Source organism: Phodopus roborovskii, unplaced genomic scaffold, assembly GCF_943737965.1.
Source record: "Phodopus roborovskii unplaced genomic scaffold, PHOROB, whole genome shotgun sequence".
NCBI lineage: Eukaryota > Metazoa > Chordata > Mammalia > Rodentia > Cricetidae > Phodopus > Phodopus roborovskii.
This window is the reverse complement of record NW_026126418.1, coordinates 75,033,457-75,057,500: the sequence shown is the minus strand read 5'-3', so window position 1 is coordinate 75,057,500 and position 24,044 is coordinate 75,033,457. Positions and strand designations below refer to the sequence as shown.

The 24,044-nt window shown below is 45.1% G+C and overlaps 1 protein-coding gene across 2 annotated transcripts in view; it reads left to right on the top strand.

Moving 5' to 3' along the window:
* The window catches only part of Pbx3 (PBX homeobox 3), a 189,658-nt gene extending 180,205 nt beyond the window's left edge, over nucleotides 1-9,453 (top strand). The window contains exons 6-9 of one of the 2 annotated variants that reach the window (XM_051185251.1): nucleotides 2,928-3,093; nucleotides 4,530-4,642; nucleotides 5,439-5,528; nucleotides 8,260-9,453. In XM_051185251.1, the coding sequence (XP_051041208.1) occupies nucleotides 2,928-3,093; nucleotides 4,530-4,642; nucleotides 5,439-5,528; nucleotides 8,260-8,352 (462 nt within the window). In that variant the 3' untranslated portion in view covers nucleotides 8,353-9,453. The remainder of the gene's footprint in view (nucleotides 1-2,927; nucleotides 3,094-4,529; nucleotides 4,643-5,438; nucleotides 5,529-8,259) is intronic. The other variant, XM_051185253.1, reaches the window with a different exon arrangement.
* The last annotated feature ends 14,591 nt before the right edge of the window (nucleotides 9,454-24,044 follow it).

Below are 24,044 nucleotides of genomic sequence, written 5' to 3'. Positions count from 1 at the left end.
CAGAGGGGCTGTTCTGCATGTGCATGCCAGCTGGAGATGTACCTCCTGAGCTGAGGCTAAGAACTGTGGAAGGTGAAGTGGGTTCTGGAGGATTTGATATAACAAGTGGTATCCGAACAAGTAGTATTGAACCTTTGGGTACTGTTTCTATCTTTATTCTTTGGAGCCTGTGCTTGGTTGGTTAACTGGCTTTTGGATTTGTGGCCAGCAGCCTTTCTTCCTCCTTCCCTCCCTCTTTCCCTCCTTCCTTTCCTTTCTTTCTGACAGGGTCTCATGCATTGAAAACTTGATATGTAGCTAAGGATAACTTTGAACTTCTTGACTCTACCTCCAGAATGCAGGGATTATGGGTATGCACCACCATGTCTGGTTTATGTGGTGCTGTGGATGAAACCCGGGGCTCTGTGTATGCCAGGCAAGACCACTACCAAACCTACACCCCAGACCCATTTTTCTGTTTTTAGAATGACATAATTTGGGGCTGGAGCAACTCTTGTTGCTCTTGTAAAGAACCCAGGTTCAATTCCTAGTGCCTACATCAGGTGGTTCAGATCCTAGAACCTCTAACTTCTGTTCCAGGGAATCTGATACCAGCCTTCTCAAGCTCTTGCACACATGTGGTGCACATAAACCATACAGGTATACATACATACACATAAAATAAATTAATCTTTAGAATAAACAGTTCTGACATGGGAAGGGATCAAAAAGCTCACAGATGCTGGTTCTTCCTGCATAGCAATCCCTCTTAAACCCCTGTCTCCTGCTTCAGGCCTGAACCCCACAGCAGAGTTATGTCATTTCTCCCTTTCCTGGCCAGCTTATCTGGCCAGATTTTGTGCCTGTTCCTTTTTCTAAAGTATCTGCCAGTCAGGCCATCCCTGTGCACACCTGCTGCAGGCCTGCACTGTAGGAAGTTTAGGGAGAACAGGAAGGTCAGTGGCAAGAGGGGTTAGGTCCTATGGGCTGAGCATAGAGACATCATTTTGTGAATTTCTAGTTGGAGAATTAAGACCAGTGAGTGTGTGAGAGGGAGAGCCAGATGTTGATGTTGTTTAGTCCAGAGTAAAGTATATGTCCACTCAGAGCCAAGGACTCTGCTGTGGGCATCATGTCTGGGGGTGGGTATTGTAGGTGCATGGAGAGGAAAGAGGAGAAGCACCTGCCCTTCCTCTTAAACCAGGTGTACTAGAGGCTATGGCAGGTTTTATGGGAATGTACACAAAGATCTAAAATTCTTCTTCATAGGACTTAGGAATAGAAAGCAAAACCTCAGAGTCATCCACATAGAGAAGGTCACTGAAGGTTTCAAAAATAGGTAAAGACAAAGAAAAGAGGCCCAGAGATGATCCTTAGAGGACACAGAGAGGGAGAGAGACAGAAACAGAGGGGGGTAGGAGGAAGAAGGAGAAGAAGAAGGTGTTAGAAGAGAAAGGAACAAAATAAGGAGGAACCATGGAAAAAATGAGCTCTGGCAGACATTGCTGAGTCTGAATACTGGGCTGAGTGGCCTGGGCAACCACCTTGTTCTCAAGACTTGACAGAAACAGCTATGGGACTTGGTATAGATCTCTAGAGTCTTGATTTTGGGTGGGGTTTTCCTTATTTCTGTCTGGGGAGTCTGTGCTGTAGCATGGTTCCTCGAAAGTGTGCATGTGTGTGCATGTGTGTGCCTATGTGTACTTGATGCTCTAGGGCAGCATATGGGCAGCAGTGAGGCCGGTGCTGTTTCCCTCTCGGGAATCCCCTGCCAGGGCTTTCTGGCCTTCTCCAGAAGGGCGAGTGCCATCAGTTGAAGAATGAGAGCACCATTTCCAAAGCAATTAAAGACTTGGCAGAGGTGGCCAGTAGGGCTGCCCATTGCAGAAAATTGGGTTGGAGGGCTCTGAACTGCTTCCCATTCCTTGTTTCTGCTCACAGCCTCTGAGGAGCTCTTATGGATAATACCTAGGGTAGAACAATGGTCCTGATACCACACCAGCAATTCCTCTGCTAGATTAGTAGGCAGTTCTGGGAAGAATATTTTTAAACTGTCACTTTAACAAAAGAGAGGCAAACGCCTATGATACAGCATTAGGCATTTCTCCTTATGTATTGCTGTGTGACTTTTAGAGTTTTTACATAGCTTGACTATAGGTACCTGGGCACATGGTGTGACTCTAAGCACTGAGTGTTGGGCTACAGTTTTGCTGTCTATGAGCTCTGATGAAGTCAGACTTCTGCCAACATCCTCTTTTGAAATTGTACTGACTGACACTATAAGTGGTTTGAAAGAACAAAAGGAAAAGAAAAATGTGTATCCTACTTTATGTAATCAGCCATTCCTCTGCATTTGCATTTGACCTTATTGAAAATACTTGAGTTTTCAAGTTGAGGTTTCCCACACAGTCACTGGCAGAGCCTGAGCAGCCATCTTGGCAGACATGTAGTGTCTTCCAAGGCAGGAGACAAAGGGATTTTTCATCCATTATTAATTGATGTCCCTCTTCAGCAGACCAAACATGATTCTACTATATAATTGCCAAGATTGTTCCAGGCCCACAAAAGAACAATAAGTCGTTCTTCAAGTGTGCTTCATGATACCTAGTTTAACAAATGCTTGCAGTAGCTTTTCAGCTTCTTTCAGTAGCCTCATTGCTATGTTTGATGACATATTGGGTATTTTTATGAGCAGTGGTCCCAGCCATTTTAGTCTTCCCATGGCCAGTTCCAGGAAGCATTGTTTTTCCCATAGAGAACAAAAGATTATGCCAAAATGGAAAGTGAACCCCTAAAACTGTTATGTACTGCCCATATGGTGTGAAGTGGCAGGCAGGGCACTGGGTCACCCAGGGGCTTCCCTTATAATTACATAGTGAGGACAGGAAGCTTGACTTTTTCTTTGTGACTTCTCTACCCTTTCCATTCCATGTTCCTGTACGTGGTAGGTGTCCAACTGGTTTGGCAACAAACGAATCAGGTACAAGAAAAACATCGGCAAATTTCAAGAGGAGGCCAATCTCTATGCTGCAAAAACAGCCGTGACAGCTGCGCATGCGGTTGCCGCAGCTGTGCAGAACAATCAGACCAACTCACCCACCACACCGAACTCTGGTACGTATGGCATTCTCACTCAGCCAGACAGACTTCGACCACAGACCCTGTCCCACAGACTGTGAAGCTGCAGCCTCACTGAGGGCACAATGGAGCTTAAGGGCAAATTTGTGTTCGCTTGAAGGCTTCTTGTGGAGATGCTCCATGTTGGTACCTACTGTTCACAGTGATTATACTTAATCATGGCCTTTAATTCAGCAGATAGGCAAAGCTCTATCACACACTGCTTTGTGTATCACATTGGGATCGTTGGTGGTCTGTCAGAGTCAATCAGCAAGTGAGAATGTGTGCTGACTGCTGGATGTCGAGCATTTAACTGCAGGCTCTATCTAGGTGCAGCCTTTGTGTGTGCCATGTAGCTTGCTGGACTTGCATTTAAAGATAATGAATGCATTGCTGTGTGTGTGTGATAGTGGGGGTTGAACCCAAGGCTTTGCATATTCAAAGCTCAGGCCTTTGCCACTCATCTATATAACTAGCCCTCTATTTTATTTTATTTTATTTTGAGATAGTCTTACTAAATTGTCCAGAATGGCCTTGAACTCCATCTGGCCTCAAACTTGTGATTCCTCTGCCTCAACTGAATAGCTGGGATTACATGTGCATCCCACCACAGCTGGCTATAAATGCACTACTTTAGACAGAACATTCTGTTGAAATTTTATGTGGCATTCATGATGGAGTTAGATGAAATGTCTTTACTTTTTAATTTATTTATTTTTAATTTCATATGCATTAGTGTTTTGCCTGCATGTATTTCTGTGTGAGGGTGTTAGATCCTTTAGAAGTGCAATTATATATAGACAATTGTGAGCTGCTATGTGTGTGCTGGGAATGAACCCAGATCCTCTGCAAGAGCTGCTAGTACTCTTAACCTCTGAGCCATTTCTCTAGCCCCAAAGAAATGTCTTTAAATTACAGGGAACAAGTGAAAGGTACAGCTAGCCCAAGTGAATGGGCTAATTTCTAAAGAGATTTTAAAATACATATTTAAAGGTCCAGAAGGAAGGATGTGTGTTTTCTCACACTCCCATCATTTCTGGTGGGCCACACAAAGGTAGGGTTATAGCTAGGAAAGAGCATGAGAAAAAAATGTGTCTTCTCCAGGTAATTCTCCATCATGGCAACCACACTGAAGAGCTCATTTGATGACTAAGTATGGAGAGTCATGGAAACAAGGAGAAGGCTAGAACCAGCTCTTGGGTGCTTTTCTGTCTGTTTTGATTTTGTTTCTGGTTTTTCATTTGGGTTTGCCCTCTATAAGGTTTCTCCTGTGTGTAGCATGAGTAACAGGACCTTCTAGAGCTGGAGTTAATCCTCTATCCTTCTAGAGCTGGAAATGCCTCTTCCTTGTCTCTCCCTTTCTCTATCTCTAGATCTTAGGGATTGTGTGTGTAGCTCTCTGTTATTCAGCTACTTAACTCTTTCCTTTCCAGGTTCTTCTGGTTCTTTTAACCTCCCAAATTCTGGGGACATGTTCATGAACATGCAGAGTCTGAATGGGGATTCTTACCAAGGGTCCCAAGTCGGAGCCAATGTGCAATCACAGGTAGGAGAAATGCCCCAGCTGGGGCCTTTCTGGCAGGGTAGGGTTTGGGCTCAAAACTCCCCACTCTGACCTGTGGAAGTGGTCTGCACATCCATGCAGACCCTGTGCTGGGTGCATCTAAACGGGACTCATTTGCCCACCTCTTAATTCAATAAGAAATCAAGTGGACAACGCCTTTGACAATTCAAAGCTGATGAACTTTGTGAATGCATTCGGCTCTGGCTTGAGCTCATGGAGATGGGGGTGGGGCTTTGTTATGACAGAGCAGAAGATTATGTGTGCCTGAGAGAGGGAGGGGGTGGAAAGAGGGAGAGAGAGAAAGAATAAACAAGAGAACACACTGCTCTTTTATTCCTGCATTTTTGCAAGACGGGAAACTGAAACCTGAATTCTTAAAGCAGATCCAGGTTCAGCCCCTTTCTTGTCCTCTTAACTGAGAACAAGCGCTCTTATGCACTGATGGTCAGGACAGGTGTGTGTCGGGGTAGGGAGAATGACTCAGTATTCATTATCTGTGAGTGGATTTTCACCCACAGCCACACACATTTGCTTGCTGTAGATGGAAATTCTGTATTACTATGAAGATGCTATTGTTTGGCTGGTGTGAAAAACTAAGGTGTTTGTGTTTAAATATGCAAGGAATTTTTGAAATCCCTCCAGTCACATTTGATTGATGAATTTGTCTTTCATTGAAGATGCTCCACCCTTGTGCACACATAATTCAAATTGTTCCCTTTTGTAAGTGATGGTGTTTTAATAGATTGAGGTGATGAATTCTGTTCCGTCTCACTTCTAGGTGGATACCCTCCGTCATGTTATCAATCAGACGGGAGGCTACAGTGATGGCCTTGGAGCAAACTCACTGTACAGTCCACATAACTTAAACGTGAGTACCCTGGGGAGTCAGCTGTGGGGATGAACAAGTACATAGTCACTGGACTTGGCTCCACATCTTGTTGGCAGTTGAGGGCGGCAGTTTCAGTGCTTGGTGTTATGTTGCTCTCCTTTGAAGCTCTCATAGTTGCCCAAGAGGGGCTGGTGTCCTATCATCAGTGGGGACTTAAGTACCAGCCCATTAAGACGACATTTTCTGGCAGCCATTCTACTGCGTTTGGGGGATGGTGGAAAACCGGCCATTTATTTTAGAACCAAGCAGCAGGAAAATTCCCTAGCACAGAGCAAGTGAAAGTGATACAACCTTGGAGGCCCAGCATATTGGTAACCATGCTAAACAAGAACCCCATTCTTTGGGCAGCTGGCTGGGCTGTGGGCCTGGGGTGCAAAATGTGACCTGTGAGTTTTAATGGCCTCTCTGCTTTAACGATAGAGTAATCTTTCTACTGATTCACAAATTTCCCTTGCTTTCTACTCTGACATGGATGGGAAATGGCAAACTCAGTCTTGGAAGGAGGTGTCAGAAGCACGCTGTCCCAGGACTCATGCTAGCAGAAAGGAAGGGAATGGTCTCCCTTTTAGGGACTTCTTTTGCTCTAAGAGTAAATATTAATAACTTAAAAGGTGATTGAGGATGTTCAATTGTAAAGGAAAAAAGCACCATTAAATACTCAAATCTCTCACATTTGAAATGTCAAATCTTTCTTTTTGGGTTTATAAATAACTCATAATAACCCACAACAAGCTGGATAAAAAGCCTTTTAGTTGCATTTCTCCTTTTTCATTTAAGTGTTTTGAAATGCTTCAGAGAATGTGCGATATCCTTATCAACATGATAAAATATGAAGCCGTGATTGCCTGCAGCATTTTACAGACATGAATTCCATCTTCACTGATGAGGCTTGATAAGACGCTGTTGTATAATACAGTGCATAATCTCAAACCACCAGAGTAAGGATTAATTTATTTTGGGGAAAAAAAAAAAAAGAAGAAGAATGCTCTTTGACAACCTCTCCTGCAGCTGCCATGCAGGGGGGAAATATTGTACATTTGTTGTTTATAAATTTGGATAAAAGAGGATTGATGCTTACTTCAGATGGGATCTCTTTAGGCTTGGATCTTTTCCTAAGGAGATTCTCATACCTGAGGAAAACAGCTTACCTTTTAGAGAGGGGACACACGTGAACTTGTTACCACCCAACCTGGCATGACTGAAGCTTTCAAAAACAGTGCCAGGCTTACTTCATCTTATTTTCCTTTTCTACCCTGAATTTGATGTCTCAGGCTGCAAATTATATTTTTCATTTAGGCTACCAGTGATGTAGGTTTCCTACCCACCCTCTCTACCCTCTATACTCTTGGTCCTAGAGCAGTGGTTCTCAACCTCTGGGTCACAACCCTTTGGGGTGTCAAACAACACTTTCACAGGAGTCATATATCAGGTATTTATATTATGATTCATAATAGTACCAAAATTACATTTATGAAGTAGCAATGAAAATAATTTTATGATTGGGGGTCAGCCCAACATGAGGAACTATGTTAAAAGGGCTGCAGTGTTAGGAAGGTTAAGAACCACTGTCCTAGAAAGATGGAAGGGGCTTTACATGCAGAACTATGCAGTGAACCAGAAGATAAGGAGCTCTTTAAGGACAACACTGTGGCTCCGTGACAGAGAGCTTACCTAGTGGGCTCTAGATCAGTTCCAGGAAGCAACAGCAATCACACACAACTATTGTTATGGAAGGAACAGTTGTCATGCCCAAAAGACCTTCAGATGGACTCTGGAGAAATTACAGATGGACAGGAGGGAGGCAGAGAACCAAGGGGCCCTATAGGTTATGGGGCTAGGCTGACTGGAGCCTTAGGCAGCTCAACCTTGCATTCCCTCCAGAAAGACCTGCCCCGTCAGTTCTACTCAGTGTCCCCCAACTCACAAGCTCAGCACCTCCCTCTTCTTGACTGACATAAAAATACGTAGCGACAAGCTGTCTGCCACAGCAGAAATCTGATCAGACATTGATTTCAGCAATTACCTCTATAGGGTGAGACATGAGGCAAATTTGTTTCTGAGTACTGTTAGTGCTGGTGCAGGTTGGACGCAGGAAGGGCCAGCAGCATGTGCAGGCCAACAGCCCAATCCCAACTAAGGGCCCCACTTGCAGATAATTGGAATCCCTATTTGAATAGCATATGCCCCTCCACAGCTCATACATTTTCATTCTGAAAGATCTTATTTGGAGGGAAATTCTGGCCTTCATTTTCCAAGGGTTGCATTAGCTGGCTGTCAGGCATGTATGGGAGAAGCGTGGGTGGTTTCTCCATGGGAACAGTGATGAAGCTGGCCGGAGTGTCTGCTTCCTGGAGCTCAAAGTTGCGTCAAGGTGCCATGTTGAGGGTCTCTCCACTACACCTTCTGAAAGGTTGCTTTTGAGTGTTGATTTTACCAGCAGATCAGAGGCCAAACTCCATGCCAGCTTAGGACTAGCTGAAGTCATCTTCACTGAGCTGATTTATTACCGGGTCTTTATTTGATGGGATGGATTTGTTTTACATGCATTTAATCCCATTTTAACACATGCTTCCAACTCCTGCCAAAGTGGGCTCAGAAAATACATTTTGCTAATGCATCTTTGCTCTTGTGTTGTCGGCTGGGTGTTGTAAATTGGGGAGTGGAATTAATATGTAGACGTGCACCCACTGAACTGTGCCTCTCCTTTCAGGCTAATGGAGGCTGGCAGGATGCAACAACTCCATCTTCTGTGACTTCTCCTACGGAAGGCCCAGGCAGCGTGCACTCGGATACCTCTAACTAATCCCCGAGGCTTTCCCAGCTGACATGCCTTGATAAGTGCATTCAGAGCAATAGGAGGAGAAGGAAAGCATTTTGTAACCCACCATCTACAGCTTTACTGTAAACCCTGTCTTCTTAGAGAACTCGGGAAACCTGTTTTTTAAAGAATCATTATCATTTGTATTTAAACTTAAGACACACATTTAAAAGAAAGCACTTTATCCAATTAGGCCAAGATGTAACATTGTTGACAGTTCTGTGACTGTTTCATCATAATTTATTATTGATCTTTTACATTAATGGTTCCACAGTTGCCAGTTTCTTGGCCTTAAGGGTAAGAAGTACCATCTATGCTAGACCCCAGCTATAAAGTGTGCAAGGTTTGCCTTGCCTGAGCTGAACCCTTGCAGATTTCCATGCAGACTCTCATTGTCATCCTTGTGGGCTTGGAGGGGAGGCACTGTCTGCCTGTCTCTCCTAAGGAAGGTGTGTTTCAGAACTTCCCTCGTCATGTTTGTGTTGCCATCTCTTAGGTTGTAATTAGGTCAAAGACTGGCGGTCTCCTTTCTCCCTCTGGAGCACCAGAGCCTGGAGTCTGCACTGATTCAGACTGCCCTGGGATGAAGATCTCACTGCTAACAAAACCTGTCTGGGTTTGACTCTGTGCACCGGGTGCTGCACAGACTTGTCAAGGTGTGCTCGTCCTCTGGGCATTGGAAAGGCCCTGCTCTTGGAAGTGCTGTATATAGTGTAGCAAAAGAGTATTTATACATCCCACCAATCAAAACACAGCTTTATTACCTCATGCGAACTCATACAAACCAATAGAATCCCAACATGTTCTGTAGCTTAGAGCGCTCACTTACTACCTCTGAACAATACTCACGCTGTAGTTTGTCTCTTTCTTATCTTTTTGCATCTTGTAATTAACTCTTTGTTTCCCTTCACAAAATGTAATGTACATTGTAATCTTTTAAAAGAAAACTCAGGGTTGTATTTGCAACCCTTAAAAAGCCGAAATCGGCAACATTGGGTCTGACTCTTAACACAGGATCAGCCAAGCTGTTGTAAATACTGAGAAGTGTTTTGAATGTCCTTCATCTTGTTACTAATCCATACAGGGAAAAAGAAGAAAAAAAAAAAAAAAAAGGGGGGGGGGAGAAAAAAAGGCGGGTTCTTGTGATGCGTTCAGATTCAGTATTCAGCACTGTACATTTCACTCTGTGTGGCGGGCCCTCTCCTCCTTTTGTATTGTATGCGATTCTGAAACTGACTGAGTCGTGACAATAATTTGTGGCGGTGATTCTGATGTATTAAAAGCGTTCCGTGTTCCTTTCTACTGGCTCACACCCTGGATTGAGAAGTCTTCCTTGTGGTAGTTATATGTAGTTTCAAACATGAATAAACTTTGCTTTCCTGGTTAAACCTGGATGCGATGTATGTCTCTGCTCCTTAAGCCAGCACAGGCATGGGATGGGGATTGGGGACACATGTGCTTGCTGGGGACTGGGACAGCAGATACGTGGTCTATGGAAGTAGGGTGACAGTGAAGCTAAGCTGTTGGCTGCTGTCCCTGGTGAGGCCTCAGAGCATCCACTAGCCATCTCATATCCTTTCACTTCCTGTATTTATGGGCTGAGAAAATGAAGCACAGACCAGGACACCCCAGGGCCCACCTTGACCCCAAACCTGCTGCCCTAGGCACTTACATTCTTCTGATCCAATGGCATCTCAGGAACTTGCTAGATGGTCTTTTGACTTGCAAGAGCCTTGTCTGTTCACTTCTTTAAACTAGTTGGAGATAAGCAAAGGTTTGGAAAGAGTGGGCCTCACATGCCAATCAAAAGGCAACTCTCCCCTTCTCCCCGTCTTAAGATTGTAAGTTTGCAGTATGTACAACCAGCTAGACATTTGTAACAGATTGGACGTTATTTTTGTGTTACTCGGATTATAATAAAGTCCATATATTTGCATACATGCTTGTCACTAATGTCCAAATCTTTATAATAAAAGAGGCCCATTGCATATAATTGGCCTGTTTACTATATCTCAAGGAAATTGACTCACAGGAAATCAGATTAATGTTAATCAGTTGCAGCAAATGTCTATGATAAATATATCTGTTTTCCTATTTCAGCTGGAAGAAGCAGGCAGAACAAGGGCTGGGGCCACCGCCCCCATTAATCTTGCAGCAGTTATTCTGTGCAGATAAACTTTATAAAATAGATTGCCCTCCACAGCTGTCCTCCCTCATGTGGGTGCTCAGCATGCCCATAGGAATCTCTCCCATGGCTAAACAATTATTTGCATGATTCAATTAGTTTATAGGTTAGCCTTTCTTATCTCTGTCCATAAAATAATCCCTGAGTTGTGAGGTTTTGCAAACTAGGTCCCATGGAAATACACACACACACACACACACCTTCATTAGCATTCCCAGACACCCAATGACCACCTTGGCTTTTGTCCTGGGTCAGCCTGTCGAAAGAAAGACTCACTAGAACTTACTGGGGATTTCCTAGCACTTGGCAGGGACATGGCAAGAGTCTGTGGCTATATTCTGGGGACACTGATGGAGAAACAGCCATCCACTGGCTTAGAAGATGCTTATTCAGTTTTCCTCCTTGCTTTTCACCTTCTCTGGAAGGGATATTTGAAGAACACACTGGCCTTCCTGCCAGACTCTGGGGCCCGCTGGGATAAGTATAGTTTATAGGCTTGAAGAACATGTGGGCATTGGCCCCAAGGGTCTTGTGTAGTGGTGGGTTTTTTTGTTTGTTTGGGTTTGGGGTTTTTTTGTTTGTCTGGTTTTTGTTTGTTTGTTTGGTAGCTTTCAGCTAAGTAGCTTTCTTGGATCAAACAGCGGGTTAGGACCAGGCCCAGAGATGCTGAATTCAGCTTTACTGGTTCTGGGAGCCAATGTTTCATGGGGTGTTGGGAAGACAGATAAGACCTATGCATGGAACCAAAGGTAATAACAGCAGGGAACCACTCAAACCAGCCACACTCAGGTGGGGGGCCCTGCACAATGGTGGATGGATGAGACCATGGGTGCTTGTGCAAGAATGTATTTTCACATTGTCAGGGGCCCCAGCACTCCAATAGCTGTTCAGTTATACCATATGTTGCCTGTCCCTTTTGTCAGAGTAGGAGGAGCTGTGTACTAGAGAAGCCCTTCAATGTGGAAAGTGATGTCAGGCTTAGATTTCTAGATTTGGGGAGGGGTAAATGTGTGCCATACCTTGGGAAGAAACCATCCTGCATACATGATCTCTGTTTATTGATCATCTCTCATACCTAGGCCAGCATTGCTGACCTTCCAGCTACCACCAGTAGCAGGAACAAGAGTCTCCAGTGAATGATGATGGCCATCATGCCTCCAGTGTGAGGTCCTTTCTGGTGTGTGGCCAGGAGTATCTACCTCTGTTCTCCTAAACCTTATGTGATTCTTCACCCATGCCTGAGTGTACTGAGGTGTATGTGATGATGACACATTGGGTGGTACCACATGTCTGGATCACCAAATTAAGGGATGAATGATAGAAAGAACCAGTGCTCTAGGCACCATGACTAGTAATAGACTCAGCATAAGGTTAGGGCATGACCCCTAGGGGAACTTTATTGCTGTAGGGTCCTGTGTCTGGATTCTATGTACCCATGGTGTCTCTCCAAATCCTAGGCTCTGCCCATCTCTGGCCCCTGCATCCTTGATGATTCTGCTGTATAGCCCACCAGGCTCTTGTCTTATGAGCTTTAACACAGGCAACACCACACATATCCATGATGTGCAACACTAGAGTTTCTGTCCATTTTTTTAAGGGGATTCTAAGGCTCGAAGAAGAGATGCCACCCCACCACGGTCAAGCTGTGAAGACTGAAAACCGCTTGACCAAATATGCAAACAAATTTTAAGTCTGGGTGTCTCTTAACCCAACCTAAATTTTTTATCTTTTGTATGTGTGTGTGGTGTGTATGCATGTGTATGTGTGTGGAGGTCTGAAGTTGACATCAAGTGTCTTCCTTGATTGCTCTCCACCTTATTTATTGAGGCAGGTGTCTCCTTGAAGCTCTATGTAGGATCATGTCTGTCATGCCTGCCTGGCTTCTATGTAAGATCTGGGACTATGAACTCTAGTCCTTATTCTTACACAGTGAGCTGTTTATCCACTGAGCACTCAACTCACTCTCCAACCTACATCTTAAACCACCTGTCCAGTCCGTGTCTCTTTTCTATCACATTGGGCCTGTGAGATTTCTGGGTCTGCTAACCACTGCTAAGCCCAAGGTGTTGATCAAATAGAGCTGGGGATGGATTCCAGGATTGCAGTTTGATCTCAGTTAGTCTGGGTCCCAGTGACCTGCTCCCTGCCTGGTGACTTGGCTGATATGCAGGAAACTTGCTTCCATCCAGGCCCAAGTGCAGAGCCAGGAGCCTGTCCCCTCAAACAGATGGGCACTGTCAGTCAGATCTACATAGCTGCATGGTTAAGAGGGCCCCAAGACCCAGAATCCAGGAATCTGGCTCCCAAGGGACACTCTCTAGTGGATCTGGTCCTGACTGTTACATACCAGCTGTGTATGTCCTTGGGCAAGTCACATATCTTCCCTGTGCATCAGCGTATGTGCCTGCCTCCTAGCACGACATGGTCAGACACATTGGTACTGTACCCTATAGATAATCCTGATGAGTCTGGAGTCTATTCTGCTAAGTATTAGTCTGTGAATTGCCTCAGGGTAAGGGCTGTTGTGGTAGTTTGAATAGGCCCCATAGACTCATGTATTCACATGCTTGGCCCACAGGGAGTAGCACTATTAGGAGGTGTGACTTTGTTGGAGTAGATGTGGACTTGTAGGAAGTGTGTCACTGTGGGGGCAGGCTTTGAGGTCTCATATATTCTCAAGCTATGCCCAGTGTAGAATGTAGTCTCCTTCTGCTGTCTGCATATCAAGATGTAGAACTTGGTGTTGGAGAGATGGATCAGGGGTTAAGAGCATTGGCTGTTCTTCCAGAGAACAGGGGTTCAATTCCAAGCATTCACATGGCAGTTCACAACTGTCTGTAGCTCCAGTTCCAGGGGATCTGACACTCTCACCACAGACATACATGCGGGTAAAATACCAGTTGATGCTCATAAAATTAAAAATAATAATAATAAATTTTTAAAACTAGATAGATAGATCAGCTTTCTCCAGCACCATGTCTGCCTGCACATTGCCATGCTTCTTGCCATGAAAACAATGGACTAAATCTCTCAAAATGTAAACCAGCCCCAATTAAATGTTTTCCTTTGTAAGAGTTGCCTTAGTCATGGTGTGTCTTCACAGCAAACGAAACCCTGAGACAGGTATGTCCTCAAATCCTCCTCATGTTGATCCCACACTGTTTTTAAGACCTTGCTTCGAAACATTGCTCTGCAGTACACAGTGGTAGGACACCTGAGCCTGGCTGAGTTCTGTGTGTGACCTTGGGCAATGACATCTTCTCTGAAACTTTGGCTTCCTAGTCAAGTGGTAACCCTGTTCCTGGCCACCTCAGAGGTAAGTGAAGAGGGAATGAACATATGTGATGTTGAGGATGAGGCGGCTCTCCTCTTACAGTTACTCATGGATGGGATGAGGAGGACAGGCCTGAGTCCTCCCACCATGCAGCAGTCTTATCTGGAAGAGTCAGTTGCCAAGTGATGCTCTGTGAGTGGATTGTCCTTTTAACTCAATAGCTCAGGCCGGCTGTCTCCATGCGTCCAGGTTAGACCTTAGCAAAGGCCTCACCTCTTAGCCATCTCAGGAAATAATAAAAGCCTGGTTCTTTTTTTCCTGGTTAAATTTCAACAGAAAGTATACGCATCATTAAATATGGAAATCCAGAATTTTATTAGCAATCTGCTAGATCTGAACTGACGCCAATTAAACAAAAAAGATATCATTTATAAAAAGGCAGAGTTCAACTTGTATTAAATATGAAATGCAATTTTCTCCTGGTTTTGATTTATTACTGGCGGTCCATTGTTCAAAGAAGCATGTTATATTTCAATAGAGAAATATTGTTTATTCATTAATATTTTAAAACAGGCTTATTGCTGTGCATGGCTCTCACCGAATGAAACTTATGATTTAAAACATGAATTAATAAACACATTTGAAAGTGTTAGACGAGATCACAGCCTCTCATTTTTCATTTTCCTGGGAGCATATTAAATTTTTATAATTCTGCACCTACAGTTTTTTCTTTTAAATAAAGACACAGATTCCGAATTACTCTGCTAATTTTAGGTACCTGGGAAAAGGAAGCAGCATCAGGGAGACCAGAGTCAGGGTGGCAGAACCCTCCAGAAGACAGGTTTCTCTTTGTAACATCCATAAATCAAAATGAATGAGCCTTGTGTGGGGGGCGGTGTACCTGGGTGGGAAGGTGCTGGCTGGAGTGGGTCCACACGTGGGGCTGTATGTGGTGCATGTGGGTGTGCCTCAGTTGCAACAGAATGACAGAAACATGGGCGCATCAGCTGGCTGGTAGAGTGTGTGCAAGCTGTTTGCACCTCAGTTGTTCAGTCCAGTGGCCAAGCAATGTGTATTGAGGGCCTACTGTGTGCCAGGCAGCATGCTGCTTTCTGGGATGTGCTGGTCACCATGATCGTCTTACCTTTCTCTTCTCATGCAGCTGCTCCAGTCATCTCCCCACCAGGGCCTGAACCTGTTGACTTTCTTCACACACACACAACACACACAATAGCATGTGATAGCCCTCAGGGAATGTTTATGGAAGTGCTGGTGGTTGGTGAACCTGTGAAAAACAGGGACCTCTGCAGGTGGCAGATAGGGAGGAGCTTCTGTAGTGATGGCTGAGAGATGAACAGCCTGCTTGAGGACCATGGAGCAATGGAGACCCAGGTGGGTCAGTGAAGAGTATGTCCTGAACACCTCCCATCCCTGGGATGGGACCATCTGAGAAGTCTGATCACTGCTGCCTCCCAATGACACATGTGCCATCCCTATCCATATGACAAGAAAGGAAGAAAGCCTGGGAGGAGAGACTTGCCCCAGTGGCAGAATTGGGAAGAAACTCATCTCTAGGTGTTAGCCAGGTTCACACTCCCTCTAAAGAGTGCTCAGGAAGCCAGACAGTGGTGGTGGTGCACACCTTTAGTCCCAGCACTCCGGAGGCAGAGGCAGGTGGATCTACATGAGTTTGAGGCCAGCCTGGTCTACAGACTTGAGTTCCAGGACAGCCAGGGCTACACAGAGAAACCCAGCCTTGACAAACACCTGAATAAACAGAAGGATGGGAAGGGAGGGAGGGAGGGGAGAGATGAGGGGTGGAGTGCTCAAGAGAGGTGTGTGCCTTTGAGTGCTCTCCAGGATGCATGTGAGAAAGTCACTCACACTGCTAAAGCTGTATGAAGGGCTGGAACCCTTAAGAGTTGGAGTGGTGCTGTTATTGCTATTGCAGGAATGGCTTACTTTTTATGAGAAGGAATGGGTTAGCTACTGCAGGAATAAGATAGCTGTCTTGAGGGTGGGTTGCATTGTGAGAGTGGACTAATGGTCACTGGATTGGGCTAGTTACCATAACAGTGAGTTAACACAGACTTCTTTAGAAAGTTCCCAGTAAAGTGAGTTTGTCTCTCTGTCTACCTCTGCTAAATTATGCTACACAAGCCATTGTTTGGTGTTGACTCCATGCTTCTGAATCCAGAACTGTGAGCAAATGCTCTTCTGCCACTTTTATGTTCCACAAGCTGTTATAGCAGCAGAAGATGGACTAAGAAAGGAAGATTGCAAAGAAGGTTAGAGATGATGGCTACACTGCCCTTGGGTGTGTAGACACAGGGAATTTGAGGTGTCTTGGAGAAGTCTGTCATCAAAGGCTATAAAAAGGAAAGCCCCTGGTGGTATGGAATTAATCCTGCCTTTCAATTTACAGGACTGACTCGGGAAGGAAGTAAAGTCTAACCTGCCCTAGAGTGTAGTTGACACACCCAGTGTCACTCCTCTAGAGAAAACTGATTTCCCACTCTCGGCAGCTATAATAGGGAATAGCTCCTTGGTTAGGGGTGTCTTTGTGCTGGCGTTTGTCTGGTTTGAGCCTGTACAGGTCTTGTGGATGCAGCCACAGTCTCTGTGAGTTCACATGTGTACCTAGCCCTGCTGGTCTGGAAGACACTGTTTCCTCTGGCTCTTAACAATCTTTCAACTCTTCTTCCACGTAGATCCTCCAGTCTTGAGGGGAGTATGAGTCTCATTCAGGGCTGAATGCTCCAAAGTCTCTCACTCTCTGCACATTGTCTATTTGTTGGTCTCTGTATTAGTTCCCATCTACTTGCCGTAAAAGGCTTCTCTGATAAGGACTGAACAAGACACTTATCCATGGGTATAACAAGATGTCCCTGGGGGGGGGGGTGTCTTTGTATTGTTTTGTTCACTTAGCAGAATAATAGCAGTAGATTTTTCCCTAGGGTTCATGTCCTATCTAATCTCGGGTTCTTGGTCTCAATAGCAATGTTAGCTATGGGTTCCATCTTGTAGAATGGGTCTTAAAACCAAGCAAAAAGGGATTGGTTACTCCCAATACATTTGTGCCTTTATTGCACCAATATGTCTTGCAAGGAGGCCACTGCAATAGATCACAGGGTTTGTAGCTGGTGGATTATTCTTTTCCCCCTGCTAACCACCTGTGATTAAAGTTCCTCGGGTAGCTTTCCAGGCCTAGGGTAATATCACTGGGTTGGAGCCCATGGCTCTCTTGAACTTTATTGATGGGAGATCACATGGTTTTCCAATATGATAGTGTCAAATTTCCCACTCACAGACTTGTCAACCTTAGTATTTTCAAGATGCCGTTGTTCAGACAAGAATGAATCATCGTGTTGAATTCATGTCATTGCCTACAATATCAGCATCTTTGCAGCAAAAGCCTGTGCTCCTCTGTGATAGACACCTTCAAGTTGTTTAGTTGTCTTCTTCTCCTCCTCCTTCTCCTTCTCCTGCATCTTTTTCTTTGTTTGCCAGTGTATTTGTGTGACACAAGGATATGTATGTATGTGTGTATGTGCATGTTTGTATGGGTGAACATGTGTGGGGGTGTGCATACATGACTATGCACAAGTATGTAGAGGCCTGAGATCAATGTTGAATATCTTCCTGGTTCTCTATATACTGTTTGTATTGGAGCAGCTTGATCCCAGAGCTTACAGATCAAGCAGGGTCCTGTGCTGGGATTGCAGAGCACTGTCATGGTCTCTCAGCATTCATCTGGTGCTGGAATTTGAACTCTGGTCCTCGGGCTTACACAGCAAGCACTTCACCCACCCCCCCTACCTGCCTGTCTTGATGGCTTCTATGTTGCTTGTCTTTTTCTTGCTGGTTTATAGAGCATTTTAATAAACTATGGTTTATTAAACTATGCTTCACTTTAAATTGAACATATTTTTACCCTTCTGTGATTACTGCTTTCTGTGTTGTTTGAGGTAGAGATCTGATCACCCCACACACAGGTCTATGGTGTCATCTCTGTCCACATGTGTGTCCTTCCATTATCCTGATTTCTCATGGCTGCTAGGTGGTTTGCTCACCTCTGCATCAATACCACACTGGCCCAATGCCAGAACTTTCTGAGTCTTCCTGATATGCAAAAGAGTGCTTTATTTTTTCTGAGACAGGGTTTTCTGTATAGCTTTTGAGCCTGTCCTGGAACTAGCTCTTCTAGACCAGCCTGGTCTCGAACTCATAGAGATCTGCCTGCTTCTGCCTCCCGAGTGCTGGATTAAAGGCAATGCACCACCATGGCCCAGCTAAAAGAGTGGTTTCTTATGTCATTTTTTTTTTCTTCAGAAATATCTTGGCTATTCTTGGCTCAGTGCATTTCTGTATAAATTTCAGAATCAGCATGCAAAGTCTCAAATAACAACAAAAACAGTGTTGGAAGCCATATATGCCTATCATCTCAGACTGAGGTGGTTTGAGACCACCCTGGGCTACACTAGTGAAGGTGTATCCTAGCTTGCTTTTTGTTGCCATGATCAACACTCCAAACTTGAGCAATCTGGGGAGGAGAGGGTTTATTTAAGCGTACAGGCTTCAGTCTGTCAGGGCAGGGGTTCAGGTAGGAAACAATTGCCACATACTCGTTTATTCTCTGGCTTATTCAGCCTGTGCTCTTATACTGCGGAGGCCCCTGCCCAGGGATGACACTGCCTACAGTGCACTGAACCCTCTCACCTCAATCATCAATCAAAACAAGCATGCATGGCCACAGGCAATCTGATGAAGGCAATTCTTCAAGAAATGTTCCATTTTCCCAGGTGGCTCTATTGTGTCAAGTTGGCAATGAGACAAGAAGTGACTGTGCTGTGGCCACAGATGTTGGCTGCTGTGAGGGAAGTTGTAGCTGTGGACAGGGGCATTGGGTACAGGGGAATCCTACTCTATGTTTATTTGGGGTGTGTGTGTGTGTGTGTGTGTGTGTGTGTGTGTGTGTGTGTATGTGTGTGTGTGTGTGTGTGTGAGTCAGAGGACAACTTTCAGTAGTTGGTTCTCCCTTCCACTGTGGGTTCTGGCGATCGAACTTGGATTGTCATTCTTGGCAAATAAACACCTTTACCCACTGAGCCTTCTTACCAGTGCCTAAATCTCTAAGCACTCACACCACAAGGACATTTGCTCAACTATGCTCATAGCAACATTATTCATAATAGCCAGATCTTGGAAACAACCTCCCTCGACTGAAGAATGGACAAAGAAAATGTGGTACATTTACACAATGAAGTACTACTCGGTGGTAAGAAATGATGACATCCTAAAATTTGCAGGCAAATAGACAGAACTAGAAAAGAAAAAAAAAATCCTGAGTGAAGTAACCCAAATATAATATGTACTCATCCATAAGTGGATACCAGACATAAACCAAAAGATACCCAGCCTACAATCCATAACCCCAAAGAAGCTAGAACCCTCTTCCAGAAACAGATGGAAGCAGATGCAGAAATCCACTACTAACCATTAGGCCAAGCTCCTGGAGTACAATGGAAGTGAGGGAGGAGCGATAATATGAACACAGGAGTCAAGACCAACCCACAGAATCAGCTGACCCGAGATGGTGAGAGATCACTGACTCAGGTCTGACAAATGGGGAACCTGCATAAGACTGAACTAGACTTCCTTAAAATAGGTGACAATGGTGTGGCTGGGACAATATTTGAGGCCACTGGCAGTGTGTCTAAGATCTAACTCTAATATACAAACTGACTTAGTGGAACCATTCTATATGGAGAGATATCTTGCTCAGCTGAGACACAGGGGTTTGGGGGGGTGGAGAGGTGCCTTGGTCCTGCTTCAATGAGATGATGGGACAGACTTAGACTTCCTAAGGGAGGCCTTACCCTCTCAGTGGAGCAGATGGGGGGGTCAGGCATGTGGGGGGAGCAGGAGGAGAGGAGGGAGGGGAACTTGGATTGGAATGTAAAAAATAAATTAATTTAAAAAAATAAGTAAAAAAATGAAAAAAAAAAAAAGACTATCTCATAGCTCAGGCTGTTTCTAAACTCACTATGCAGCTAAGAAAGACCTTGAACTTTTGATGCTTTTTACCTCCCAGGTGCTGTAATTACAAGGCATGGCCCACCATGCCCAGCTGTATTTTGTTTTCCAACGTATCTAATGACATGTACTCACCATTACATTCATGCAGAATAGTTCTGATGTTTTTAAAAAAGCCTCCATCTTATATCTATTCACCCCACTTTCTCTATTCCTTCCTTTTATTATTTCCATACACTCAATTCTTTGGGAATATTATATGGTTGAGATCATATAATAATATGTGCATGGTAACTCATCCCTTTGTAGTGCTGAATAGTATTCCATTGACTTGGACATACCACCATTTTTGCACGTGTCTCTTGAAGAGTATCTTGGCTGCTCCTTAGTTTGGGTAATTATGAATGAAGCTGCTATAAATATCTAGAATTAGTTTTTTGTGTAGCTTGAAGCTTTTGGTTTATTTGAGTACAGTTGCTGGGTTATCTAAAGATGTATTCCTGAAGCAGAGGCCTAGTGTATTGCATCCCAGCCTCCAAGAGGGAGAGTTCCATTGCTACACATCCTTGTCAACATTTTGTGTTGTCAGTATTTTGGATTTTGGCTGTTCTGAGTGGCTTACGGTGAAATTTCATTTTGTTTTTAATGCATGTGTTTGTGTTCATGTGTGTGTTTATCTGTGTGTATATGTGGAGGTCAGAGGTTGATCTTGGTGTCTTCCTTGGTTGTTCTCCTATAGCAGTCCAGACTAGGAGTGCTAGTGACTAGTGACTAAGAATGACAAAAGATTAAGAAAGACTGACACCAGCTGGCCTGGGGTGGGTCATAGACTCTGATGGAGATATACCACCAGCAGCCTGGAGACTCAGTGAGTTTATTATACACAGCCTGAAGGAGGCAGCAGTTTAGCTAAATTCAGTAGAAGGTCTGTAAGATTCAGACTTGGGGTAGTGGTCATCCTGAACATGAAAGCTATGGGAGGTCTGTTTTAGCTAAAGATCCACCCATTCACCAACATCTGGACTTGGATCAGGGGAAGATATTGCCATTCCCATTAGCCTCAGGCATTGGTGTCCTCAATGGGGACATGCTCAAGTAAACAACACATATTCACTCAGGACTTCATCTTCTCTCCATACTCCCTCCCCTGCTTTTTTGAGATAGGGTCTTTCCCTGAACCTGGAACTCACTGACTAGGTTCTATGGCTGGCCAGCAAGCCCTGGGGGACCCTCCTGTGTCTTTCTCCTCAGTGCTGACCTCACATGTGCAGAACACACACTCAGCTTTTAGGAATGGTGTAGAACCTCTCACTCAGGTCCTTGCACTTGCAAAGAAGGCACTTCACTGATCAAGCCATCTCCCCAGGCCCTTCTCTTGTACAATCGCCTAAAGACACATGGTGCTGAACGATTCCATCTGCTGACTTTTTCATTTGGGTATTTTCTTTGGAGAGGCATCTGTACAGATCTTCTATCCATTTCTAAAACTGACCTGTCTGTTTCTTGTTAAATAGTAACAGTTCTTTGATATTAATAACAGTTGTGAATATTTTCTTAGAGTCTGTGGCTCATCTCATTCTAGTGATTAGTCCTTTGCAGGCAGTGATGTGGCTCTGCCTTCTCTGTCATGTCTAAAAATCCACATCTGCTAAAACTCATCAAGGCTTCCTGAGTTATCCTGAAGGAAGGTTGTGGCTTGCTTTGGTTTCTTTGAGATGAGGTCTCTCTCATGTAGCCCTAGCTGGCCTGAACTTGTCATGTTCAGACTGGTGTGGATTCACAGAGCTCTGCAGGTCCCTGCTTCCCCAGTGCTGGCGTTAAAGGCCTGTTCCACCACACCCCATTCCCCTGCAGTTTTATAGCTAACTGTCTGCACCACTGGAAAGGGTGCAGGGATCATATCTAGACTTTGTCCTTCCCATATGATTTATTGTAGATCTTCTCTGCTCCATAGTTCTTATTTACCTTGTCTGCTGTCAGCCAACCATTATTAGGGATCTGTTTCAGGGACACTGGTTCTGTCAATGCATTTGTCTCTGATTTCCCCCACACCACACTGGCTGTGAAGTCTGGGGGAAGGGTACCCAGTCCTTTCACTTTACCCTTCTCCTCCAGGATCCAGATGGCTGCTCTGGGTCTTTTGCCTCTCACTATGAGCCTTAACATCAGTCTAGATCTGCAAAATAACTTAGTGGTATTTGCTTGCAACCGTGCTGGATGGTCCAAGGTGGGAAGACATGATGGGATTGAGGCTTCCCACCCACTAAGAGGGGCTGTCTCTTCAAATATTCAGTTTTTCCTTCAGTGCCTTTGAGGGCATTGTAACTTTCCTCATATAGATCTCATGTCAGGGACACAGAACGTTGCCCCCTCATCTCCCAGAGGCAGGAGAGCAGTGGGAGGAGAGGCCAGGCTGGTCTGTGTGCAGTCTCAGCACCAGCATGTATTGAAGCCACCAATGAGTCTAATACCCACCCATGAAAGTCCCAGGCAGAGTCCAGAGTGGCTTGGGACTCCACTCCAGAGTCCAGTAGCTAAGTGATGCACCCATCTCCCATGTGTGTAGGGCCTGGGCTCCAGTGGCCTCCTATCCAACCAGTGGCTCCTGGAGGTACCAATGGGGCAGAGGTAAGGCTCACAGGGAGGTACAGGTAAGGGGCTCCTGGCTGAGGTAGCATCTGACTTGGAGGCAGGTTCAGCCTGCTTGGGCTCTGCCTTGGGCAAGGATACCTGGCCATCCCTACTGACCACCTATGACCAGGATATCTGGGGCAGCTCTCCAGGCTTGTGTGAGGGAGACTCCTTTGAAAAGTGGGCTTGGCACCCCTTCCTGGAGTGCCCCCCCAGTGGCAGCAGGCTGCAGACAGGGTTTGGGGAAACTTTGTACCAGGTGCACAGAGCATTGTCCCCTCATCTCCCGGAGGCAGAACAGCAGTTGGGGGAGAGACCAGGCCTCCATCAGAGGGAGTTTTCGCCCTGAGCTCACAGACTTTCTCGACTTCGGATTTACAAATTGAAAATCATTAATAATTCTAACCAGGCGGTGATAAATCTGAGATCTCTCTCGATGAACCCAGACAGCGTTTCATAAATCAAAAAGATTACTTAGGAATTTTTTAAAATCTGACGTCAAAATGTCACGGTTACTAATGGTTTCGGTAGATCTCGAGCGGTGATATATCATTTATCTATGCTACATCTCAGAAGTGACACGGGGGCAGAAACAGGATGTCTTTTAATATCTCAAATACAGCTCAGGCCGTAATAAAGGTGTTAACATGGTGTGGCTTCTTCCGGAGCTGGGGGGTCTGATTGAATGCTGCTATGTGTCCCAAGGCCTGGGAAGGTCTGAGGCTTGGGAATAGTCTTCAACTTTCTCAAGAGGCAGAAAAGAGGTCCCTGAACCCCAGCTTGAAGAGGAATAGGCTTGAGTGGGCTCAAATCCAGCTCTTGCCCACAGGAGCCAGACCCTAAGGCAGCCCCAACTCCCACAATTCCATGAAAGTAACCTGTTAGCAGCGCTAATTGTAGATCTTAAGAACTCACTGTGTCTCTTTCTTGCAACTGAACCCCAGAGAGACATTCATTCAGGGCTCCTCACAGCCACCCTGGGGCTCCCTGGTCTCCCCAGGTCTACTATAATCTGGACCTGAAATATGAGAACAACCCTGCCCCCTGCACACACACAAAGGCCTATGGGTCAAAGGCTTACTTGGTTAATTAGCCTGTGGCACTTTGGGAGGTAGTGGGTCCTTTAAGAGATGCGGTTTAGTAGAAGGATGAGATGTCACTGGTGGTGTGTCCTCACAGTGGGTGCTAGAACACCAGCTACCACCATGAGGACAGGTTAACCTAGGTTCAGAAGCCACCAGTCAGAATAAACCTTTCTTCCTGAGAGAGTGATTTCTTCAGGTCTTTTCTCAAGGTGAGGGAAAGTTGGTTGATACCAGTCCAGAGTTCTCTGGACCAGCTCCCCACCCCATCTGAGCTGTCCACACAGGTGGGCCTCTTCCTGCTTCTGAGACAGCTGCTCAGGCATGCCCCTGTCTCAGGGCCTTTGCAGTCATTGGTCCCTTGTGAAAGTCTTAGTCCCATGGCAAGTAGTTAATGAATGAGCCGTTGAAGGCCTGTGTCACAGAGGAGTCACAATTGCTTTAAACACATTGGTTTAAGCCCACACAA